We start from the raw sequence: 18,416 nt of genomic DNA on the forward strand, positions 1-18,416 counted from the left end.
TTGTATTAAGCCGCGTAATTCGTTGGTCCTGGCACTTCTCGGTTGTGTGAGTAGACGTGCTTTTCGTGAGCCTACGTGATCATTCAGGAGGTATGCGAAGTAGGTTTCCAGCTGTGGCCCAAGCACTGACGACTATCTAGGGAGGTCTGTTTCTTTCTGTCGCCATAGCATATATACTTCTTGCTGTCAAGGTGCTCAAGCCTCTTTACAATGCCTATTAATCAAACAATGCAACATCACGGGCAACAATGAAAGAACGGAGTATACTCCGTATACATGGGTAGATTTCTGGAAACAACGCAACGATGGAGGATGCTTGGGATGTTGATGGAAGCACGTATTTGTGAACAAAAGGTCAGCTGCAGGTATGGGACTTTTTGACATGGAGAATTAAGATTTCTTCTTGATCGGATTCGGAGCATTTCGTGTGGCTCTTCGGGTGATGGGATTTCTCTACTCTGCAGCCAGTCAGAAAATAACGACAAGAAACCGCTCCCCGAAAATGCAAGAGTGCGGGTATTCAACAACCCAGAAAAAGGAATCCGTTCGATGAGCAGATTCTTGTTGGAAGCTTCTGGTGGCCACCGTGGAGCAGCGATTCGAGGAAACTGGACGTGGTGGAGTCACAAGGAGGCGTCCGGGTCACCCAGCTGTATCAGGTGATGAATAAAAATACATCCCCCTAAAGGAGCCAGAGCCCTAGCCTGATCAAGCGACTCCCAAGTTTTTTTGGGCTGTCTCATGGAGGGCCTGGAAAGCGCTGCTGGGACGAGCATGGCCCCGAAGGTTACGTTTGTTGAGGATCGTTAGCGCCTGGGTGCTGCAGTCCTCTCCCCGAAGGCCTTTCGTCCAGCTAAGGTCCCACGGCAGGATGCGTGTATGGGGCCGCGAAGGGAGAAGAGGCATCCTCTGTACTCCGTGCAAACAGCAACGATGCCCGCTTGCTGCTTTACTTGCACTGGACACTCGCCCCGCAGGTGACCCCCTTGCAATGCTCGTCGCTGCGCCGCGAGTGGCCGAGTGTCAGTTTGACGATATAGGCCGTAACCCACTTACGATCGCCAGAAAACGCCTCTGACGAAGGGAATCTTGTGCCCAGGGCCGGAATGTTGGGGGAAAGAAAACGCAAGCAGCATCCTCTATCCGTGCACTATTAACGGGTCGTGAGAGTAACAAGAGTTTTTTTAAATGAAGCCTCACTTCCGCCTGTGGCTACCGGGGCTGTTAATTCGTGATTACAGGGGCCAACTTGCCAATTCCATGCGAAGAGGGAGCATCGGGCATTCGATCCATGAATGGTCTCCATTTCTCCAGTATCCTCGCTAGCTAGCCGCAGGAGCAGCCCAAAGGGTCCAGGCCCTCCCCTCCCTTGCCATGAATTTGGAAGTTAAAAAAAAGAATATATGAAAAAAAAAAAAGACGTGACTGACAGGGGCGTTGTTCACTCTTTTTTTCCTGGACTTTACTCTGGAGCAATTTCAGGAACATAGTTGCGGATACGGATACATAAGTTGCTGGAACCGCTCCATCCCATCCCACCCGCGGCCTCGCCTGAGAGTGTCATCGTCATTCCCCAACCAGCAACCATCGTCACCAAGACAACTTTCTTGTTTGCCGTTGTGACGCAGCGAAACAAACTTTACCTCCTTTCTGGCCGTTCTTGTCTCGCAATTCAAGTCTCATCATCCTTGCCTTCAGAAACCCAAATGGCTTAAATATAACCCACAAGCTGCTGCACACCTTGGTGGCGGGTAATTGCACAATTCGAACTCAACACCTTTTTTGTTGTTTTTTTTTTTTAAGCAATTCGTTATTCATATAACTAGGGGATCAATCTTGTGCTCCTATACCTCTATAAAAAACCACTTCCTCCTCCCTTTGTCCCTCTCCTTCGACGGCGCATATCACAGGAAGCTTCTCCTGTCGGATTCTATACTATCCTGCTCAACCAAATTCCCCTCAAGCCTTTTTCCAAGGTTTCACAATGCCGGCATATCAGATGCTTGATCTCAATCCCTCATCAGCCCAAGAAAATACCATGTACTCCGGACGCGGGGGAGCAGGGAATTTTCACCCCCTCAAAACCAGCCCGATAACGTCGTCAAGCTCGATATCAAGCTCCCGCACCCTCTCATCGCGCCTAGGGTTGAATGCACGGCAACTACTCTCAGCTGGCCGTGGAGGGCTTGGCAACTTCCACAGCACATCGGAGTATGCGATCTTTAGCTTCGATGAGGAGCTTGAACAGCAATTGAAGCGCGAGAAAGACGTTGCTCCCGTCTTCCATATCGGCCGAGGAGGCGCCGGTAATATGGCAGCCGCCGCCTTCCCAGATGCTCCTATCATGAACCTCTCCAAGAAGCGGTGTGGCACGGGGAGCGTAGAAAGTTCATCAGGCGGCAGCTCGTCTAGCGGGAAGGCCAAAGATTGGCCGCGACGGAATTACGATTCATGGCGCGGAGCCTTGAAAGGGATGCCATCGTGATCTATGTGACCCCGGGGACGGCTTCTGCCTACATATCCCCGCTGCCGCCGGCAGTCGTTCCCGCCCTTGGCAGCCAAGGTCGATGTCGACGCATGCCTCCAGCTTGCTCCTCTTTCTTGCATTTCCTTCGATCGTATGCATTTCGCACCGATTTGCCATCGTTGTATATCATAGCGCTATCCGAGATCCTTTTCCCTCTTTTACTTTCCTTTTTACAATTATATTCTAACGACTGATACGACACATGATTCACTCTGCCTCGCCTTGAGAAGAATGAGGAAAACAAAAACAAAAACAACTGTTCTCTTATTGAATTGAAAGCTTTCTTCGATTGCCACCGCAGCCTTCCAGCTGCCGGATTTTCTCTTTTTCTTTCCTTCCAGGGACGCAGGCCTTTCCCCTTTACCTTTTACAGCCCTCCTACGCCAGCCACGGCATACACTTATCTGGCCGATGAACATACTCTCCCTTCCGCTACTCCATCACTCTTGATTTATTTAGCATGCTCCAACAAACAATACATCTCCCCGAACGAATCAACTCACACGTCACACCTCTGTACACCTGATTCATGTCATACCTTACGCCTCCTCTTGGGTGGGCAGCAAAACTTACAACTATTACCTCTTCCTGATGATATGACCCGGCCGAGCATGTTTCATCGAGCCGTTTGGGAAAGATTAAAGCATTGTTACTTTAGAATACATATATTCGCTCCCTAATCGAGACTGACATGTCCGTTAGGAAGACTTTGGGAAAGACCAACTATTAGACTTGATGTCCTTTCTAGTCACTTGAAAGCTGATTCAACCCCCGGCTGTAAAAAAAGCTAGTAGAAAGCTAACCAGGCCACCTGCTGAAGGATCTCTAGACCAATCATATCTCTGCCGGGATGTATACATATGTATAAGTGCGTATGCGTCATTTCATTCCCATGCCCTCCCTGTTTTACCAGCAGAGTCACAGTCTTACACAGGATCGACCACGCGCTTCACGAATATCAAAAACATAAGAAACAGAAAACAGCCATCTATGGTTAGTAGATAAAAAGGTATAGGTATCTTTCAAAAAGAGAATAGCAGCATATAACATTCTAGACATGCAGTCAATACCGGCTTAAACGACCTGGGACGAGAGAAAGGGAGAGAGTGCGAGAGTGAGTATGAATTGACGCAGGGATATCATTAAATTGAGAAATAAAACTGCTCCAAACATATTCCCCAGTGGTTTCACGAAAACAGAAGTAGGATCGACATGTCAAGTGAATTTCGTATGGATTATGTCTGGGTTCTCATGCCAGTCATCAATGCTGACCCACATCTGCCGGATAAGAGAGCAAGCGTTAGCTATTACGTGGTGATATATGATATGCCGGCCAGGGAGGAAAAGGGGCATGGCATTAAACATACCTTTCTAAACGTGCTTAGGCCAGCCAAAATACTTCCGCCAATCCAGGTACTGTACTTTCTCTCAGGCGGTGCAAAGATCTTAATCCTCATGTCCTTGACTGCTAACCGCTGTACTTCGTGAAGGAGACGGTCTCCAAAACCTTTACATAGCGTAGATCCGCCAGATAGCACTATGTTCGCAAATAGGGCTTTTCGAAGGTCCATATCTGTCCTGTTAATGGCGTCTACGACGATTTGGTGGACACCGGGATACTCGAGGCCAATTATTTCGGGGTCGAAGAGGATCTCAGGAGCTCGGAATCGTTCAACGCCGATCTTTCAGTGAGTCGGTTGGTCAGCCACGAAAGTCCCATAAATACACGGCAATGGCAATGAAAATCAAAGTAAAGAAGATGAGTTACCTTCAGCTTGTGCCCGTCTGGCAGAACATACTCGGCCATCTTTGAATCCGCCTTCCCACCATTCGTTGACCATTCCTTTTCTTCCTTTCGGGGGTCCATGGCCACATATCCGGTTCTTTCTTTAATCATGCGCACCACCTCCTTTTCGGCACTCGTATGAAAGACGTACCCGCTCTTTCGCAAAAGCAACTGTAGATATTCAGTTACATCACGGCCAGCAACGTCTATCCTTCGTATACTGCTCGGCATTGCAAATCCCTCATACACGGGGACGGCATGGGACACACCATCTCCCGAATCTAGCACAATTCCCGTTGTTCGTCCCGAAGCATATAGTGACAGCACAGCCTGAATTGACGTATATAAGGCGGGAATGTTGAACTGCTCAAACAGGATTTGTGCAGCAGTATCTCGGTTCGTTCGAGGGTTCAATGGCGGCTCTGTCAAAAGCACTGGGTGCTCTTCACTTAATGTCTTCAATTCCCCTTCGTACACCCATTGCCATATTTTCTCCATGTCATCCCAATCCGTCACAATGCCGTGTTCGAGGGGGTATCTGATCTTTAGCAGTCCACGTAGCTCCTGTGCTCTCTGTCCGATAAACACATCTCCTTCTAAGGCTCCGGCGAGAACTCGGGGGTGTTTTGGTCGGCCGACGAATGATGGGAAGTAGCATTTGGGAAGGTCTTCGCCCGCAAACCCGGCGCGTATCGTACCACTACCATTGTCTAACACTATCGGGGCATTGTGCAGAGCCGTGTCTGCCATGGTAGAGAAGGGTGGAAAGGAGACAGCCGTTCGCGACTACTTATTGATGCCCGTTTGTCGGGTTTGGATTCGCGTCCGGTTTAAGGTATCAGTCGCCTCGGGGAGCAAAGAAAACCTTTGTTTAGAGTATTATCACGTCTATCAGGATGAAAGCAATATGGAATATCGGTGAACGAGAGACTATATTCAGCAGTTGTAGGTGGTCAGTGTCAATAGTAAATTAAATTGCTGGGTTTGCAGCGTAAACATTTCGTTTTTCTGGCACCAGGGGGAGCTCGACCTTAGGGTTTTTCTTGGCTTCGACGCCCACCAGTTGGAGTTGGATGAGGCTTTCACCGAAGACAAGGCCCTTTCGTAGCGAGTAGCTATTATGGACGACGGTGTCGAGACAGTCGAGGGATGATGAAAGGTGGCTTTAGCGAAGTTGAGCTGTCGTTACACATACACATAGAGAAAGAAAGAAACGGCTTTGATGGATGGTTTACTACCGCTTTTATAATGCAAAATATATCATTTACCGGCCAGTCCAGGGGAGGTCAGAATCCTATTCGGTCTGCTCTAACAAGATGGTGGGATACTCCCCTATAATAGGCCTTTAGAGATGGCCTATCTAGCTCCGTCAAAAGAGGCTTTCCAGTAAATTACTGTCAATCAAGAAATCCAAGCTCATCTTCCATCACCCAAGCCAACCCCTTGGAGTCGGTGTCTGCCCGCTTGGGAGGCCATGAATGGATCTTTTCACGGAGCTTCTCTGCTTCATGAACAGCACTGGCCAGATTTCTACGAAGCATGTTAGCGGTGTCACTTCAAGGTCGATTTTTTTCACGGGAAATCCATACCCAAGCTTCCCGTGGACTACATAGTTAGCGGAAGCCAACTCCTTCGCCAACTCTGCCTGATGGTTGTGCATCAGTGCTGGATTCGGCACTACCACGAGAGGCAGACCGAATCGAAGAACCTCTAAGATGGTTCCGGATCCTACGGTGTTCAACCGGGAAATCAGCCTCTACATGTTCAAACGGCCCATGACCTGCGTGGAAGCGGGTTTGGTTTACCTGCATGGCTGATGACAAGGCCTTCGGCTGTATTTGTGCTTGGATCTGCTTTGGCAGCACACATCTCGTCCTTGAGGCCGTTGACGTTGAAGTCGAACCCGGCCAGTGTCAACCTATAATTTTGGAGTATTTCGTCTTCATTATCCTTGACGAACGAGCGAAATAGTTCATCGCCGTGCTGGCCGTACTGGATAACTAGATTGGTGTATTTGTTTGCCTTGAGAGCAGCCAGAAAGTCCTGATGGAGAATCTCTCGAACCAGGGCGTTAAAGGATGCTGTAGCGCCCACTGTAGCAAAACATGTCTTTTTTGGCCAGCTCACTGGCTGCTCTTCTCTCCTCTGCGCCATCTTGGTATTCAATCAATATAAGTCCTTCATGTAGGGATATCTCAGCAGGCCGGTGGAAGAGCGAGGATGGCATCTTTCGCCCAAAACAAAAAGGCCGCCAGAGGAGAGAGTCCAACCTGCTTCTCCTTTTTTCTCTTCACCTCAGAGCCATCTCCTGTCTTCCTGTCTTCTTCTTCTTCTTCTTCGTCATCGTCGTCGTCGTCTTCATCGCCGTCTCAAAGTTATCTTCACTTCGGGGATCGGAAGCCGGAGAAACTTCAATTCCGAGCATCAAACTTCACCAGCAAAAAAGTTGAAGATGCGAACAAAGTGAAGAAAGCCGAGAGAGAGACAGAGAGAGCAGGAAAGCAAACAGCTTGCACCGCCGCCTAATTCCCTTCGTGTACATGTTCAATTGCTGCTGGCAATGGCTCCAGTTGCAAGATCTTTTAGCCGGCTAGCGTTGTCGTGCCCCAGACAAGCTACTTCAAGACGCACCACGTCCCTACACACACAGCAGCCATGCTCGATATTTAACCGACAGAGACGACAGCCATTTTCTGGAGCTTCTACACAACTATCCCCGAGAAGTGAAGCTCAAGAATCCGGCAATACAGCACTTGATTCAGGGATTCCGCCTGATCTGCAGAGGCAAATCAAACAGGAAGTCCATAGTACCATTCGTGAACTTCGCAGAGAGGCGCCAGCTCTTGATACTCGGTCCACAAAGAAGAAGTTTGGCTACTGGAGTTCTGGTGAGAATGATGAGCTCATGTTGCAGGTGGAGGACGGTGACGATGTGTTTGGCGAGGATGATATAACGGCCATGGCGCATGCTGAGCTCGAGGAACACCGCGAGCTCAGAGAATATGCGCGTGTCACAGCCTGGGATATGCCTTCATTGAGCGGTATGCTATGGCTCCTGTTACTCCTAGTATCCTTGAAATTCCACGAATGGTGAGACTAACAATTTCCAGCTCTTGCGAAACCGTTCACACTTCCTCCGCAAACCCATATTCTTCGTTTCCGACAGACTACCTACTTGGGTGAAACGCATCCCGCGGAAACAAAAGTAGTTGTCGAATTATGTTCCAAAGATCTCACACCGAAGCACCTCACCGAAGAGCAAAGAATCACCCTTCTAAAGCTCGTTGGACCACGCTACAACCCAGACTCAGACATCATCCATATGTCTTGTGAGAAATTCCCTACTCGTGCCCAAAACAAGCGATATCTCGGCGACCTAGTCAACACACTCATCAAGGAGGCAAAGGAAGGCGACTCCTTTGCTGATATACCATTGACTTTCCCCCACCACAAGCCCAAGAAGAGCTACGTATTCCCAGAATCATGGAAAGTGACCGAGAAAAACCAGAAGCAAATAGAGGAAGCAAGGAATCAGATCGAGGATGTTATGTCCAAGAAAGGAGTTGTAGATGGGAACGAAGTTATTGCGCAGGCCGCGAAGACGATTCCTGCCCTAGGCTCGATGGGCCAGCTTGAGGCGCAAACAGTAACGGTGAAGAAGGGGCAAAAGGTCCGGGGGCCGAAGGGAAGAAATTAATGCCTGATTGCTCATGGTTAAACGAGATTATTCTATCTTGCTCTTTGGCGGTGGACAAGCTGATCCATCCTCCCTGCGTGCTTCATCATGGATTGGTATATACACTTCCGCTGTGTGTATTGTATTTTATATCAACATGTATTACATCAATTTTTTTTCTTCTTGTTTAATAGACAGCTTGTTCATATAACTTTCTGGGTCCGGTGAGGGTTGAATTTTTGTTGTTGATACAGGATGGGGCTGTCCTCTACAGTCTTTGGAGCAACAGGCCATAAAAACAAATGATGGAAAGAAACAAACAGCAAGAGCAAGCAAAGTGTGAGAAATTAAAAGTCCCAATATCGCCTATCGAGGGGAGGGAGCGTAGCGGCATTTGTTAACCCATTACCCTTATATCTTTGGGGCGAAATTCGGGGAAGGAGCAAGGCAGAAGGAGAAAAGAAGAAAAGCGAGCAAACAAACTCCCAATTTCACAGCAAACTAATTCAAACTGTAACAAAACTCCATCTTCCAACAAAGGGGTATACTCTGTTTCGCTTATTCGGAGCAGTTTCTCGTTGCCGTTCGATGCGGATCCATACTCCTAGATGAATAAGGAAAAAGGTTGTAGAGAGTAACTGTGACGCCGGAGAGGGTACTCATATATAATCCAATGTATGAACGTTGTTCAATACACGAATTATACAATCAGAAAGGTAGATCAAGCCAATTTCTGCAATGGACATAAATGAAAATAGGAAACCAAAGGATGAAAAAACATGGGGTAGAATAAACTGGGTAAAGGATTTGGGATTACAGAGAAGAAAAGGGAAAAGGAAAGAAAAAAGGAAAGGAAAAGGGGGAGGTGCCGATGGTGCTGAAGATGACCTTTAGTGTCATGTTTTTGCTGTCACTGGGTATATGAATAAATGTATCGGATGGCCTTAGACGGGTTTGGCAGTAAGGGTAATTGGGTTGTTTAAACCAAGATCAAACAGGTCACAGTTGATTCCTCTGTTGGTGTGGGTTGATTGGGTAGAGTTTGGAGAGCCACGGCTCCCGTATCTATGATTGCCGTTTCCACGGAAGTCAAGATTGTCAGGGAAGCGGCTGGTAGTCAGGCCGGAACGGGGGGAGCAAGGGGAAGAAGCATAACTGCCAGATTGAGGGTGAGGGGAGAAGCAGGGTGAGATTGCCCTGGATGTGGCACCCTTGAAGTCCAGATTAGTGATAACAGTGTTAATTGGAGGGACGTTTGTTACTCGTAGGTGCTTTTCTTCGTCGGTGCCATTGTTACCGTTGATAGATTGTCGGCGTTGGTAGAGTCGACGAGAGCGCTGAGGCTTTTTCTTGATCTGAACTCCTTGGCCATTGGGCTGCTGGTTAATAGGGGTTCCTCCGACTGGCAAAAAGGGAGTAAGAGGCAGAAGGTTCCAGTTATCTCCTTCATTCTCGGCCATGGTCCAAAGGGAGGCTGACCCTGGAAGCGGCAGGGAGCCGGTGTCGTAGCTATGAGAAAGCATTATGTTACTGTGAGACATAGCGTGTTGCCCATGTATGCCGTTTGAGCTGGTGGCTCGGACAGTGGGTAGTAGCCCTGGTGCAGCGGAGTATGGTTGGTCCATAAGGTCAACTTTAGCATGAGGCTGATTGCCAGCAAAGTTTCCAAGCGCAGATTTGGCCGCGTCCTGCACCATGTGGTCAGGGGTTGGAGTTTTGCGGAAATCATCAATCGAAATAAGGTCACATCGATTGGGGAATTTGGAGACCTCAAGAGGTGGGTTGTTTGCTGACAAGTTCATGTTCAAGCCTCCTGGAGCAGGTAAGCCCATAGGGGGCAAATGAGTAGTGTTTGGTATATTGTTATACATGGTTGGGTGACCATGGGGCAAGCCTGGAAGGTTAGGCTGCTGTGGGGGTGTAGGGGTTGCTCTGGGTCTCTCTACCTGAGCCTCTGTAGTCATAACCCTGTGGCCATGCACATCACGTCTGTCGGCTGAGTTGGCAGCTGCTGGAGGAGGGTGCTGGTGGGTGTGGTGATGGTTTTCAGCCCGCCAGTTGCGTCCATTTCCTTCATGGCGGTTTCGCCCACCAGTGCCACCGAGCCCCTTGACTCCATGTTTCTCACGGTACCAACGAGGAATATCCCTGAGCCCGAGCTTGTCAAGAGTCGGCTTATCCGTAGGCATTTCATGTTTGAAAATGCAGCCTGTATTGATATGTCAGAATTATCCGTTGTCTATTTGCATCTCCCACCAAACGGGACATACCCTGCTGCTGATAGTCACATTCTCCGTGACGAAGCCAGAAAGAGCAGTATTCCTTTTTGGCTGAGTTGCCATTTTGGCTACCCTTGCCGTGGCGATGCCCGGAGTTCTGGATGGTTTGAATGCTGTTAGCCTGACCGCGTACACAAGGGAGCATCGGCAGTAAAATCGTAGAAAATCAACATACATGTTTTGAAGGAGTCTGGCTGCCACCTGTCGTAACGGGAGTCCAGTCTGGGTTCTGAACTGCAGATGGATCGGTTGCAGAGTTTGGAGGGGCAATAGACAACTGCCCAAAATCCTCGGGTCCGCGTCCTGCAACCACCTGGCGACCAGAATTGTTTGCCTTTTCTCCTACTGGCTTGGATGGATGCTGAATAGCATTGTCGATTAGGTAGAACTGTCCACGAGACTTGACGGTTCCAAGGCTGGTCATACCCTGGGTGTCGCTGTGGTTCAGAGTGCGAGGGACACCCCTGATCGAGATGTAATGGGGCAGTTCATCAACAGCAACAAGAGCTGTAAGGGTCCCATCTTCGCGAGACAGGAAGTGGAGGGGTCGAAGAGGCATAGCCATGTTGATGTAGATAACACTGAAAGCCTGCACTGTGTAATATATCAAAGTCCTTCAAATGTTGGAATCAATTTGAATGGTAGAGGGACGAATCGTGATAGATCACCAAATTTGGTCAGATATAGAGAGTGAGATAAGAAGGGGCTTTAGATGGAAAAGAGAAGAAGGCAAAGGAGATCTACCTCATGGAGTTGACGATGAGGATAGATGTTAGAGAGAGTGGCCTCTGAGGGGAGGAAGAAGAGAGAGAGTATATGTGCTTGTGTGTTGTGTGTTGTGTGTGTGTGTGTGTGTGTGTGTGTGTGTGTGTGGAAGAGCAAATGTGCAAGCGAAAGAGAGGCTGGGAGGAAGAGGAAGTTTGGTAGTTCTGAAAAGGGTAAAGCGGCTCTTTCAGTTGTGTTGTTGTTGTTGTTGTTGTTATTGTTGTTAGATGAGAGAGAGAGAGAGAAGAGAAGAAGAAAAAGTGAAGGACTTTGTATCAGAATGCCATTCAGCAGATGACCTTTCTTCTTTTTCTCCTTCTTTTGTGGGGAAGAGACGGTATATAGATCAGCAGGGGGAACTGAATAAACGCTTCTTCACGCAGAGAAAGACATTAGTGTGGTAAGACAGTAAATGATATACAAGGGGAGAGAGCCATCTTAAGGAAAACGTTGGTGTGTGCAAAGGAAGAGAGAGAGGAGGCAGGATCTAATCTAGAGAGACGCGGTCGGTGTTTGCCAGGAAATCTTTGTTTCTTATCCTCAGACAGTCTGACAGTTTGTGCTGACAAGCAGACCAAAGTGCATCCGGGCTAGCAGCCTAGCTGTGGGTTTTAACGGGACTTTGCATCCGCTAGGCTGATAGCTGAGGTGCTTGATATCAACTAGCTTGTCAGGGTAAAAGGGCCTAGATCTGATATAGAAAAGAGGGAAAAATAAGACACAAGATAGAATCACACTATGTGAATGCTAGGATCAAGTGGTATAGGCCATTTAACGGTGGTTGTAGTTTGAAGGTCTCTCTCCTATGTTGACACAAATCAAACAATTCAACAAACTTGCATTAAAGAACCCGGAAGCTTCCATCCTTGAAAGATACGCATTGCCATGGCCCCGTATTGCAATACAAGTGGCAGCCTTGAAACTTCGATAAGCTGTCTGCACATCTGCGTCAAATCTTATCGTTATATGACCAATAATACTACGGACATTTGGTAGTATTAAGATATCTCGACGAGTGTGGCATCCACTGCCCTTGAAGAGACTGGTCTATTTGCTAGGGGTAAAAGGGGAAAAATGCATAAAGCATGTAAATCCGTAGATACTAAATCATAATATCTATACAGTAGACCGCTGTTTTTAGGATGCCTTTGAGAAAGTGCCTGAAAAAAGAAAAGGCCCGCAGCCTTCTTTCCCTTAAGCAGCCCTGCAGAGCAGCAAGTAGCGAGGATGGAATCTCGCTTACTAATCGTGTAATTCCGCGCTGCCACCACCTGCCGCGTTTAGCTAGATGGTGGTTATTATCACGGAGTAAGTATTTTGGAGCAAAAGCTGTTGCAAAGGTGAGGTTTAACAGATTTTCGATTAACTTTCAGACAGACAAGGACTAACTAACTAGTTAGCTGCTTTTGAGTTTACTGGCGCTTAGGCTGCGCTTATTTACGGGGCTCAACTGACGAACCCTTAATTACCTATGTGAATACACTAAGTCGACTGAGATGAATGAGCTTTGGAATGGTAGATGTGGTGGTAGCGGTAATACCCTATACACCACATACTCCGTGCCATTCGACCAAAGACCATATTCAACGATAAAGGTAGCCGCACTAAGTACTTAGTTATGAGCTTGATATTGATGCCACTTGATGTCGGCTTCGTAGGCGCAGGTGCCTGTGCGTGGAGCCACTGTTAATTATGCTTACGCTGCTGAAGTTGATCGCTTATGCTGCTCTAATCCTACAAATGTTTTAATAGTATGACACAAAGAACCACCCAAGTCCATAATGTACACGAAGGGTAATCTAGTTATGGGGCATCCTCAAATAGCACAAGGAGATAGGGGTAGGTAAAAGACGTGAACGAAGGGCAGCTTTTGTCCAGTTGGATCTAGCCCTGATATGTGTAGTTAGTGGGGTATGTATTCTAGTTCGGGCCATAGGGTGAATTATACCCGTAAGGTGCTGCCGGCGATGTAGAGTGTGTGGGTTGATGGACGGGATGTGGCACGGCCGGCCTTGGGGGAGCTGCACGATAACTGGGGTCCGAAAAGTTCGAATATTGTGGCCGAGGAGGTGACTGAGTGGTACAGGAGTACTCCGGGTAGCTTTGAAGGTGAGCGTTCTGGGGATACGAAGGAGGGGGAACTGGAGGAGGATTTCTGGCTGTTGTGTATTGTGTATGCTCTTGAGATGCGGCCTTCTGGCTATTTTTACGTCGTGCGGCGACAAGGTGTCCACGAATTCCTCGCAAATACTTTGTAGCTGCTTCAACAAGGTCACCGGACTCCGTACTTTGTCGGAGCGAGCCAAGCATTGATGCGACTTGTAGCTCTGATTGAAGATGTGGACATGTTCGTAAGTGGCCAAGGTGGGCAATTCCGCAGAGGCCACAATGCTCAACTCCAGCGAGTCTGAGTTGACAATAACCGACAGGGTGTAGATAGTCACATGCCACGCAAGGCTGCTTCTCCTTTGAGCCGGATTGTGTTTCCTCCTCGTCACTAGGATAGGCAATGCTGGCACGTTTAAATGGGCGGGCTGACAGGCCAAGTAAGTATATGAATGAAATAAGTCTGCCACGGATATATGTCTTACCTGCGCGTTTCGTAAACATATCCGACTGCCCAGACGCTGCGGTTCCTTCGGTCTCAGAGTCAGAATGGCCATTGGAAACAAATTCAACATCGCTATCATTATCTGCATTGTTATTCCTGTCATGACCTCGGTAATTGATAGCCTGAAATAGATAGTTTAGCATATAAACATGGGATAATCCTCTTAGTATTGGGTGACATACCTGGCGCTTGCGTTTACCTCGCCCGAACGCTTCTGCCTTGGCCCTCGCTTCCTGTTCTGCTGCCTTTTCTCTCTCTTGAAGGATCTTCTCCCAAACAGTATTATTTGGTGGCGGTGGAGATTCATTATCACCAAGTGCATCCTCCATTGATTCGTTGACCCAGACCCTTGCAAAACTAAACTGTGATTCTGCGGAAGTGTCGTTGCCTACTTTGGTGTTTTCCACTTCACTCTGATCAATCAGGTTAGTAACGGATTGTGAGTCGTAAACGACATCCCCGGTGCTGTCATCGTCAAATAAGGCTTCCGCTCCGTGGCGCAGGATGGCTTCCAGATCAAGATCATCATCATCTTCAGCATCCATGCGCTCGATAAGTACATGGTCCAGTGCCATTTTCTTCTTTCCAATCTGCATAATCTTCTCCTCAGCAGATCCGCGGGTCATAAGCTGGAAAACCATGACTTTCTTTTTCTGACCGATACGATGAGCTCTGGATAAAGCCTGTATATCTTGGTGTGGGTTGAAGTCGGGGTCTAGGATAATAACTGTGTCTGCTGTTGCAAGGTTGATACCAACACCGCCGGCTCTTGTAGAAAGGAGGAATGCAAAGTATTCAGAGCCTGGTGCATTGTATGCATCGATATTTTTCTGTTTTTTCAGCGAAGTCATACTGCCGTCGAGACGAAGATGTGTAAGGCCAAGGCCATCCAAAAAGTCTTCCACGATATCCAAAAAGTCCAAAAACTGGCTGAATATTAGAACTCGGTGCCCACGCTCCTGGAGCTTGGGAAGTAAGAGTTCTAAAAGCTGCAACTTGGAAGATGCTTCGACCATATTCCGGTGAAGCAAAGTAGAGTTGACACCTCTATCCTCGATTGCCTTTGAATAAACAAAGGGGTGACACAGGCATTTTCGAAGCTGCATCAAAATGTTGTTCAAATTGTGGCGTTCACTCTGCCTGACCGTTGAATTAGGGCCAGTATTCTTGAACACCGACTTAATTAGCTGTGGGTTTTTGGCAAGAATTGACTTGTACAGCTTTTTCTGCACAATGGTCATAGAAACGGGTAAGATAATTTGAGCCACTGGTGGGAGGAACGAGAGCACCTGGGCTTTGGTTCGGCGGAGAAAGAAAGGCCTGATCATATCATGGAGTTTGTTGACGTTCTCGTTAGTCATATCTTTGTACTCCTCCTCTAAAGCAGCTGCATTGTGAGAGCGGTCACAGAACTGGAGGATGTTGAATAATTCACGAATGTTATTCTGGAGCGGCGTTCCCGTAAGAAGCAAAGTAAAGGGCACGCTCATCTTTAAGAGAGTTTCATAGAGCTGATTCTTGTCATTTTTCAGTCGATGCCCTTCATCAACGACAAGTCCTGCCCAAGGGATGGTTGAGAATAACTTTCTGGTCTTCTCTTCGACCATACTTTCATAGGACGTCACGACGATATGGCATCGAAGGTCCTTGGATCCATGGGGGAACATTTCATACTCTTGAGCAATTTTCCGCGCAGCTGCTGAGCCATAACATGTAACGACTCGGAGGCTTGGTGTCCATCTTTTAATCTCCTGTCTCCAGTTTGCACAGGTTGAGTTTGGAACAACTACTAGGAAGGGCCAGCAGTTGTGGTCCTGGATTAACGTGGCAAAGAATGAGATAACCTGGATAGTTTTTCCCAAGCCCATCTCATCCGCAAGCACCGAGCTCTGTTGCTTATACCACATGAAGTATATCCAATTCAGACCATCAAGTTGGTAGTCCATCAATTCTCCTCCCACGAGTATTTCAGGCTGCTTCTTGCGCACCCAGTTCTTGGCGAAATCTTTCGAACGGACATGGTCGAGGTGTCTTTTCAGTGCACTGCGTCTAGGAATTTGGATATGATTTCCTACCACCCAGTCGTCGTATGCTGACTGGAAGCTTTGCCATCTCTCAGCATCCTTTCGGTCAGGAGGCTTTTCCCAGACCGCGGACTCGTAAGGAAGGCCTCTATATTTCACATAAGCGCTTTCAACTTCATCAGCTCGAGCTAGATCGATCTCAAGCGTTCGCTCGGAAACAACATTTGAATATTGGACATCAAAGACAATATCTACTTGAAGGTAATCTTCGGGTATAGCATCTTCGGATGTCATTCGAGGCTTTTGTCCATTTTCCGACTTGTTGAACGCCTTCCGTGTAACATGAGCTGCAACTCCCCAAACCCAGGGGCCTGGCATCCAGGAAGTTTGAAAGTAGGAAAGCTTCCGCCATTTGATCAAATACTCCTTAGCTTCCTCTGGGATCTCATCAGACACGTATCCCGGGGTATAGCTGTCTAGGTTGGTCGGTCTCCAAGCGACTAAGGTTTCGATTTCTCCTGGAAGATTCGCACACTCATTACAAGTCCAGCGGCGAGAATACTCCTTGAATCGCTTATCAGACAACTCCGCCTCTTCTAGACTATCATCGACGGTATATGCCGTTCCGGATTTTCTAGGTAAATGATGCATATGCCAGCTGCGTTTGCATGAGTCACAGCGAAACATAACACTGTCTGGCACAGTCAGTAGAGCTTGATCTACATCAATACAAGGATCCTCTCCGCCGTTCTCTTCACGCTGCATATGTTCTTGTCTTGTGGTTAAGCGCGTCCTTAACGGCTTTGTCATTGCTCCAGAGGACTTGCAGCCGGTACAGGTGCCATGATGGGGAGCTGTCGGGTCTTTTTCACGAGCAAGCCCAAGGCAGAATCGACATTGGAGCACGAACAGTTTTGAAGATACTTTGCTGACCAAATGATTCCGGGTCCCACGGGAACCAAGGCAGACTTGGTGGTATGAATCTGTGCAGCCCTGACAGTAGACTAGCACCCCCTTTTCGGAGCTGTCTCCAGCCGTATAACAGACCCTGCAAGCAGATTGGTGACGAAGCACAAAGGGGTCATCTTTTGGCAATTTATAGAATTTCTCCTGTGTAGCTGAGTACTTGGCCTCTTTCTGGACCACTTCTACTTCAGATATGTCGTCCTCTAATCTTTCGGCCATGCTGCCGACTTGTGCTCGCTTCCGCTGCGAAGTACGTACTCCATTGCGGGCTTCCCGCAACGGAGGGGATGAAATTTTTCTTCTCTTTGAACGCGTCCTTCTGTGGGTATTATCACTGGAGCCATCACTGTCTATTTCTATTAAATCCTCACTTGACCGACCACGGCGAGCGTTTAGCCGGCTTGACCTTCTTTTTGTGCTAGAATCTTCAGATTCAACACTAGCAAGTCGCATTGAAGAGTTAACCCTAGCCAAATTTCTTTGACGAAGGCTTTTAGGGCGTGTAGAGCCATTATCGGAATCAGCTGCTTGCGGCCTTCTTGGCTGTCGTCTAGTCGGGCGCCGTGATATAAGCTCGTCCTCCGAGCTGCTTGTGGCCGCTGACTCGGAGCTGGAGAAGACAGCCTGGGAATTAAACGTTGACAGTGCTTCACGGCCACCTTTGAGTGATCGGATCTTGCGCGACGATAGCTACATGTCCGTTAGATAATAGCTCTCTAATTGGGCAAGAAGGTGTCTCGGACTGGACTTACCACTTCAATCTCACCACTTTTGAGGGCTACTTCATATGAGTCCGCAGTGAGGCTTTCCACCTTAGATCTTATGGATTCCACAGTTGAATGGCCCGGTAGATAAGGGTAATCATCCTTATTGATATCTTTTTTGGGAATTTCAACAAATGGAACCAACTTTGTAGTCTGTTGTTCTTCTGAAGGCGCGGTCGTGTTTATGGCCGTAAACTGGCTGAGGATGAAGTTCGCTGTCTCCTGGTCAGAAGACTCCGAAGAGGAAGAAATAGCGAGATCCTGGAACGGCCGCATGATTTGCTGCTGGATATGAGCGATATAGCCTCTTGTTGGGATGTTCTCTCATCGGTAGCTCAGTTAGATCTCAGACGCGGTGTTGGATGAGAACGCGCCTGGCAGCAACATAGATAGAGAAAAGATGGCGCAGGCTGCTCTCTTATTCTCTTATGCACCTCATCCCTTCAGTATAAATCTTCTTAGAAACGTCTTACGGAGTAGACTGCGCATAAACGGGGTCTCAGGGGTTTGATAGATGTTCGCTGCCGTTTTTCTATCACCTCTTTTGGATCTTTCAAGATAGCGATTATGTACCGTAATTACGTTAGATACCATTATACTCGCTGCAGTAACATAGTAGACCTGTATCAGTACCGTATCTACTGAGTTGCCATGGCTACTTTTTGCTTAGTCATCATAGCTTTAATGCGAGTAGAAAACCACTTTAGCTGCGCAAAGCCGTTTCAGATGCGAAGCAAAGGGAAAACGGATGCTTGTAGGTTAACAAGGTGCTTTACAGCTAATCAGGCCCGCTGTTGTTCCTCTTAGAAATGAATACCCCGTACAATGAAGCATGAAGCCCTTTCAACTGCTTTCCGTCAGGCACAAACAAGCAAGAACCTTAAGACTATAAAATGATGACTAATTATAGATACGCTTACATAATGTGTGAGGCTCAAAAAGTATTCTGGTCGGTGCAGCTTTTTTTCTTTTCTGTTTGTTGCATCGCGAAAGAGAAGGAGACGGAGCACTTGGGGGC

At 47.8% G+C, this 18,416-nt stretch overlaps 6 protein-coding genes across 6 annotated transcripts; 2 read left to right on the forward strand and 4 right to left on the reverse strand.

Moving 5' to 3' along the window:
* Nucleotides 1-1,984: 1,984 nt before the first annotated feature.
* On the forward strand, nucleotides 1,985-2,485 carry MGYG_00945 (hypothetical protein; the record flags this gene model as incomplete). Its single annotated transcript, XM_003176812.1, has 1 exon — nucleotides 1,985-2,485. The coding sequence occupies one exon, from the start codon at nucleotides 1,985-1,987 to the stop codon at nucleotides 2,483-2,485; it is 501 nt and encodes a 166-aa protein (XP_003176860.1).
* A 1,257-nt stretch (nucleotides 2,486-3,742) lies between these two features.
* MGYG_00946 (alpha-centractin) lies at nucleotides 3,743-5,063 on the reverse strand (the record flags this gene model as incomplete). The annotated part of the gene is made up of 3 exons (XM_003176813.1): nucleotides 3,743-3,805; nucleotides 3,895-4,209; nucleotides 4,296-5,063. The coding sequence occupies 3 exons, from the start codon at nucleotides 5,061-5,063 to the stop codon at nucleotides 3,743-3,745; spliced, it is 1,146 nt and encodes a 381-aa protein (XP_003176861.1).
* A 647-nt stretch (nucleotides 5,064-5,710) lies between these two features.
* MGYG_00947 (UDP-N-acetylglucosamine transferase subunit alg13) lies at nucleotides 5,711-6,467 on the reverse strand (the record flags this gene model as incomplete). Its single annotated transcript, XM_003176814.1, has 3 exons — nucleotides 5,711-5,843; nucleotides 5,903-6,041; nucleotides 6,119-6,467. The coding sequence occupies 3 exons, from the start codon at nucleotides 6,465-6,467 to the stop codon at nucleotides 5,711-5,713; spliced, it is 621 nt and encodes a 206-aa protein (XP_003176862.1).
* A 406-nt stretch (nucleotides 6,468-6,873) lies between these two features.
* MGYG_00948 (mitochondrial 37S ribosome protein domain-containing protein) lies at nucleotides 6,874-8,010 on the forward strand (the record flags this gene model as incomplete). Its single annotated transcript, XM_003176815.1, has 2 exons — nucleotides 6,874-7,354; nucleotides 7,424-8,010. The coding sequence occupies 2 exons, from the start codon at nucleotides 6,874-6,876 to the stop codon at nucleotides 8,008-8,010; spliced, it is 1,068 nt and encodes a 355-aa protein (XP_003176863.1).
* A 923-nt stretch (nucleotides 8,011-8,933) lies between these two features.
* MGYG_00949 (C-x8-C-x5-C-x3-H type zinc finger protein) lies at nucleotides 8,934-10,833 on the reverse strand (the record flags this gene model as incomplete). The annotated part of the gene is made up of 3 exons (XM_003176816.1): nucleotides 8,934-10,198; nucleotides 10,260-10,365; nucleotides 10,444-10,833. The coding sequence occupies 3 exons, from the start codon at nucleotides 10,831-10,833 to the stop codon at nucleotides 8,934-8,936; spliced, it is 1,761 nt and encodes a 586-aa protein (XP_003176864.1).
* A 2,120-nt stretch (nucleotides 10,834-12,953) lies between these two features.
* MGYG_00950 (chromodomain-helicase-DNA-binding protein 5) lies at nucleotides 12,954-17,674 on the reverse strand (the record flags this gene model as incomplete). Its single annotated transcript, XM_003176817.1, has 4 exons — nucleotides 12,954-13,567; nucleotides 13,625-13,766; nucleotides 13,827-17,324; nucleotides 17,387-17,674. The coding sequence occupies 4 exons, from the start codon at nucleotides 17,672-17,674 to the stop codon at nucleotides 12,954-12,956; spliced, it is 4,542 nt and encodes a 1,513-aa protein (XP_003176865.1).
* Between the last annotated feature and the right edge of the window lie 742 nt (nucleotides 17,675-18,416).

This window comes from Nannizzia gypsea, genomic scaffold (genome assembly GCF_000150975.2).
Source record: "Nannizzia gypsea CBS 118893 supercont1.1 genomic scaffold, whole genome shotgun sequence".
Lineage (NCBI taxonomy): Eukaryota > Fungi > Ascomycota > Eurotiomycetes > Onygenales > Arthrodermataceae > Nannizzia > Nannizzia gypsea.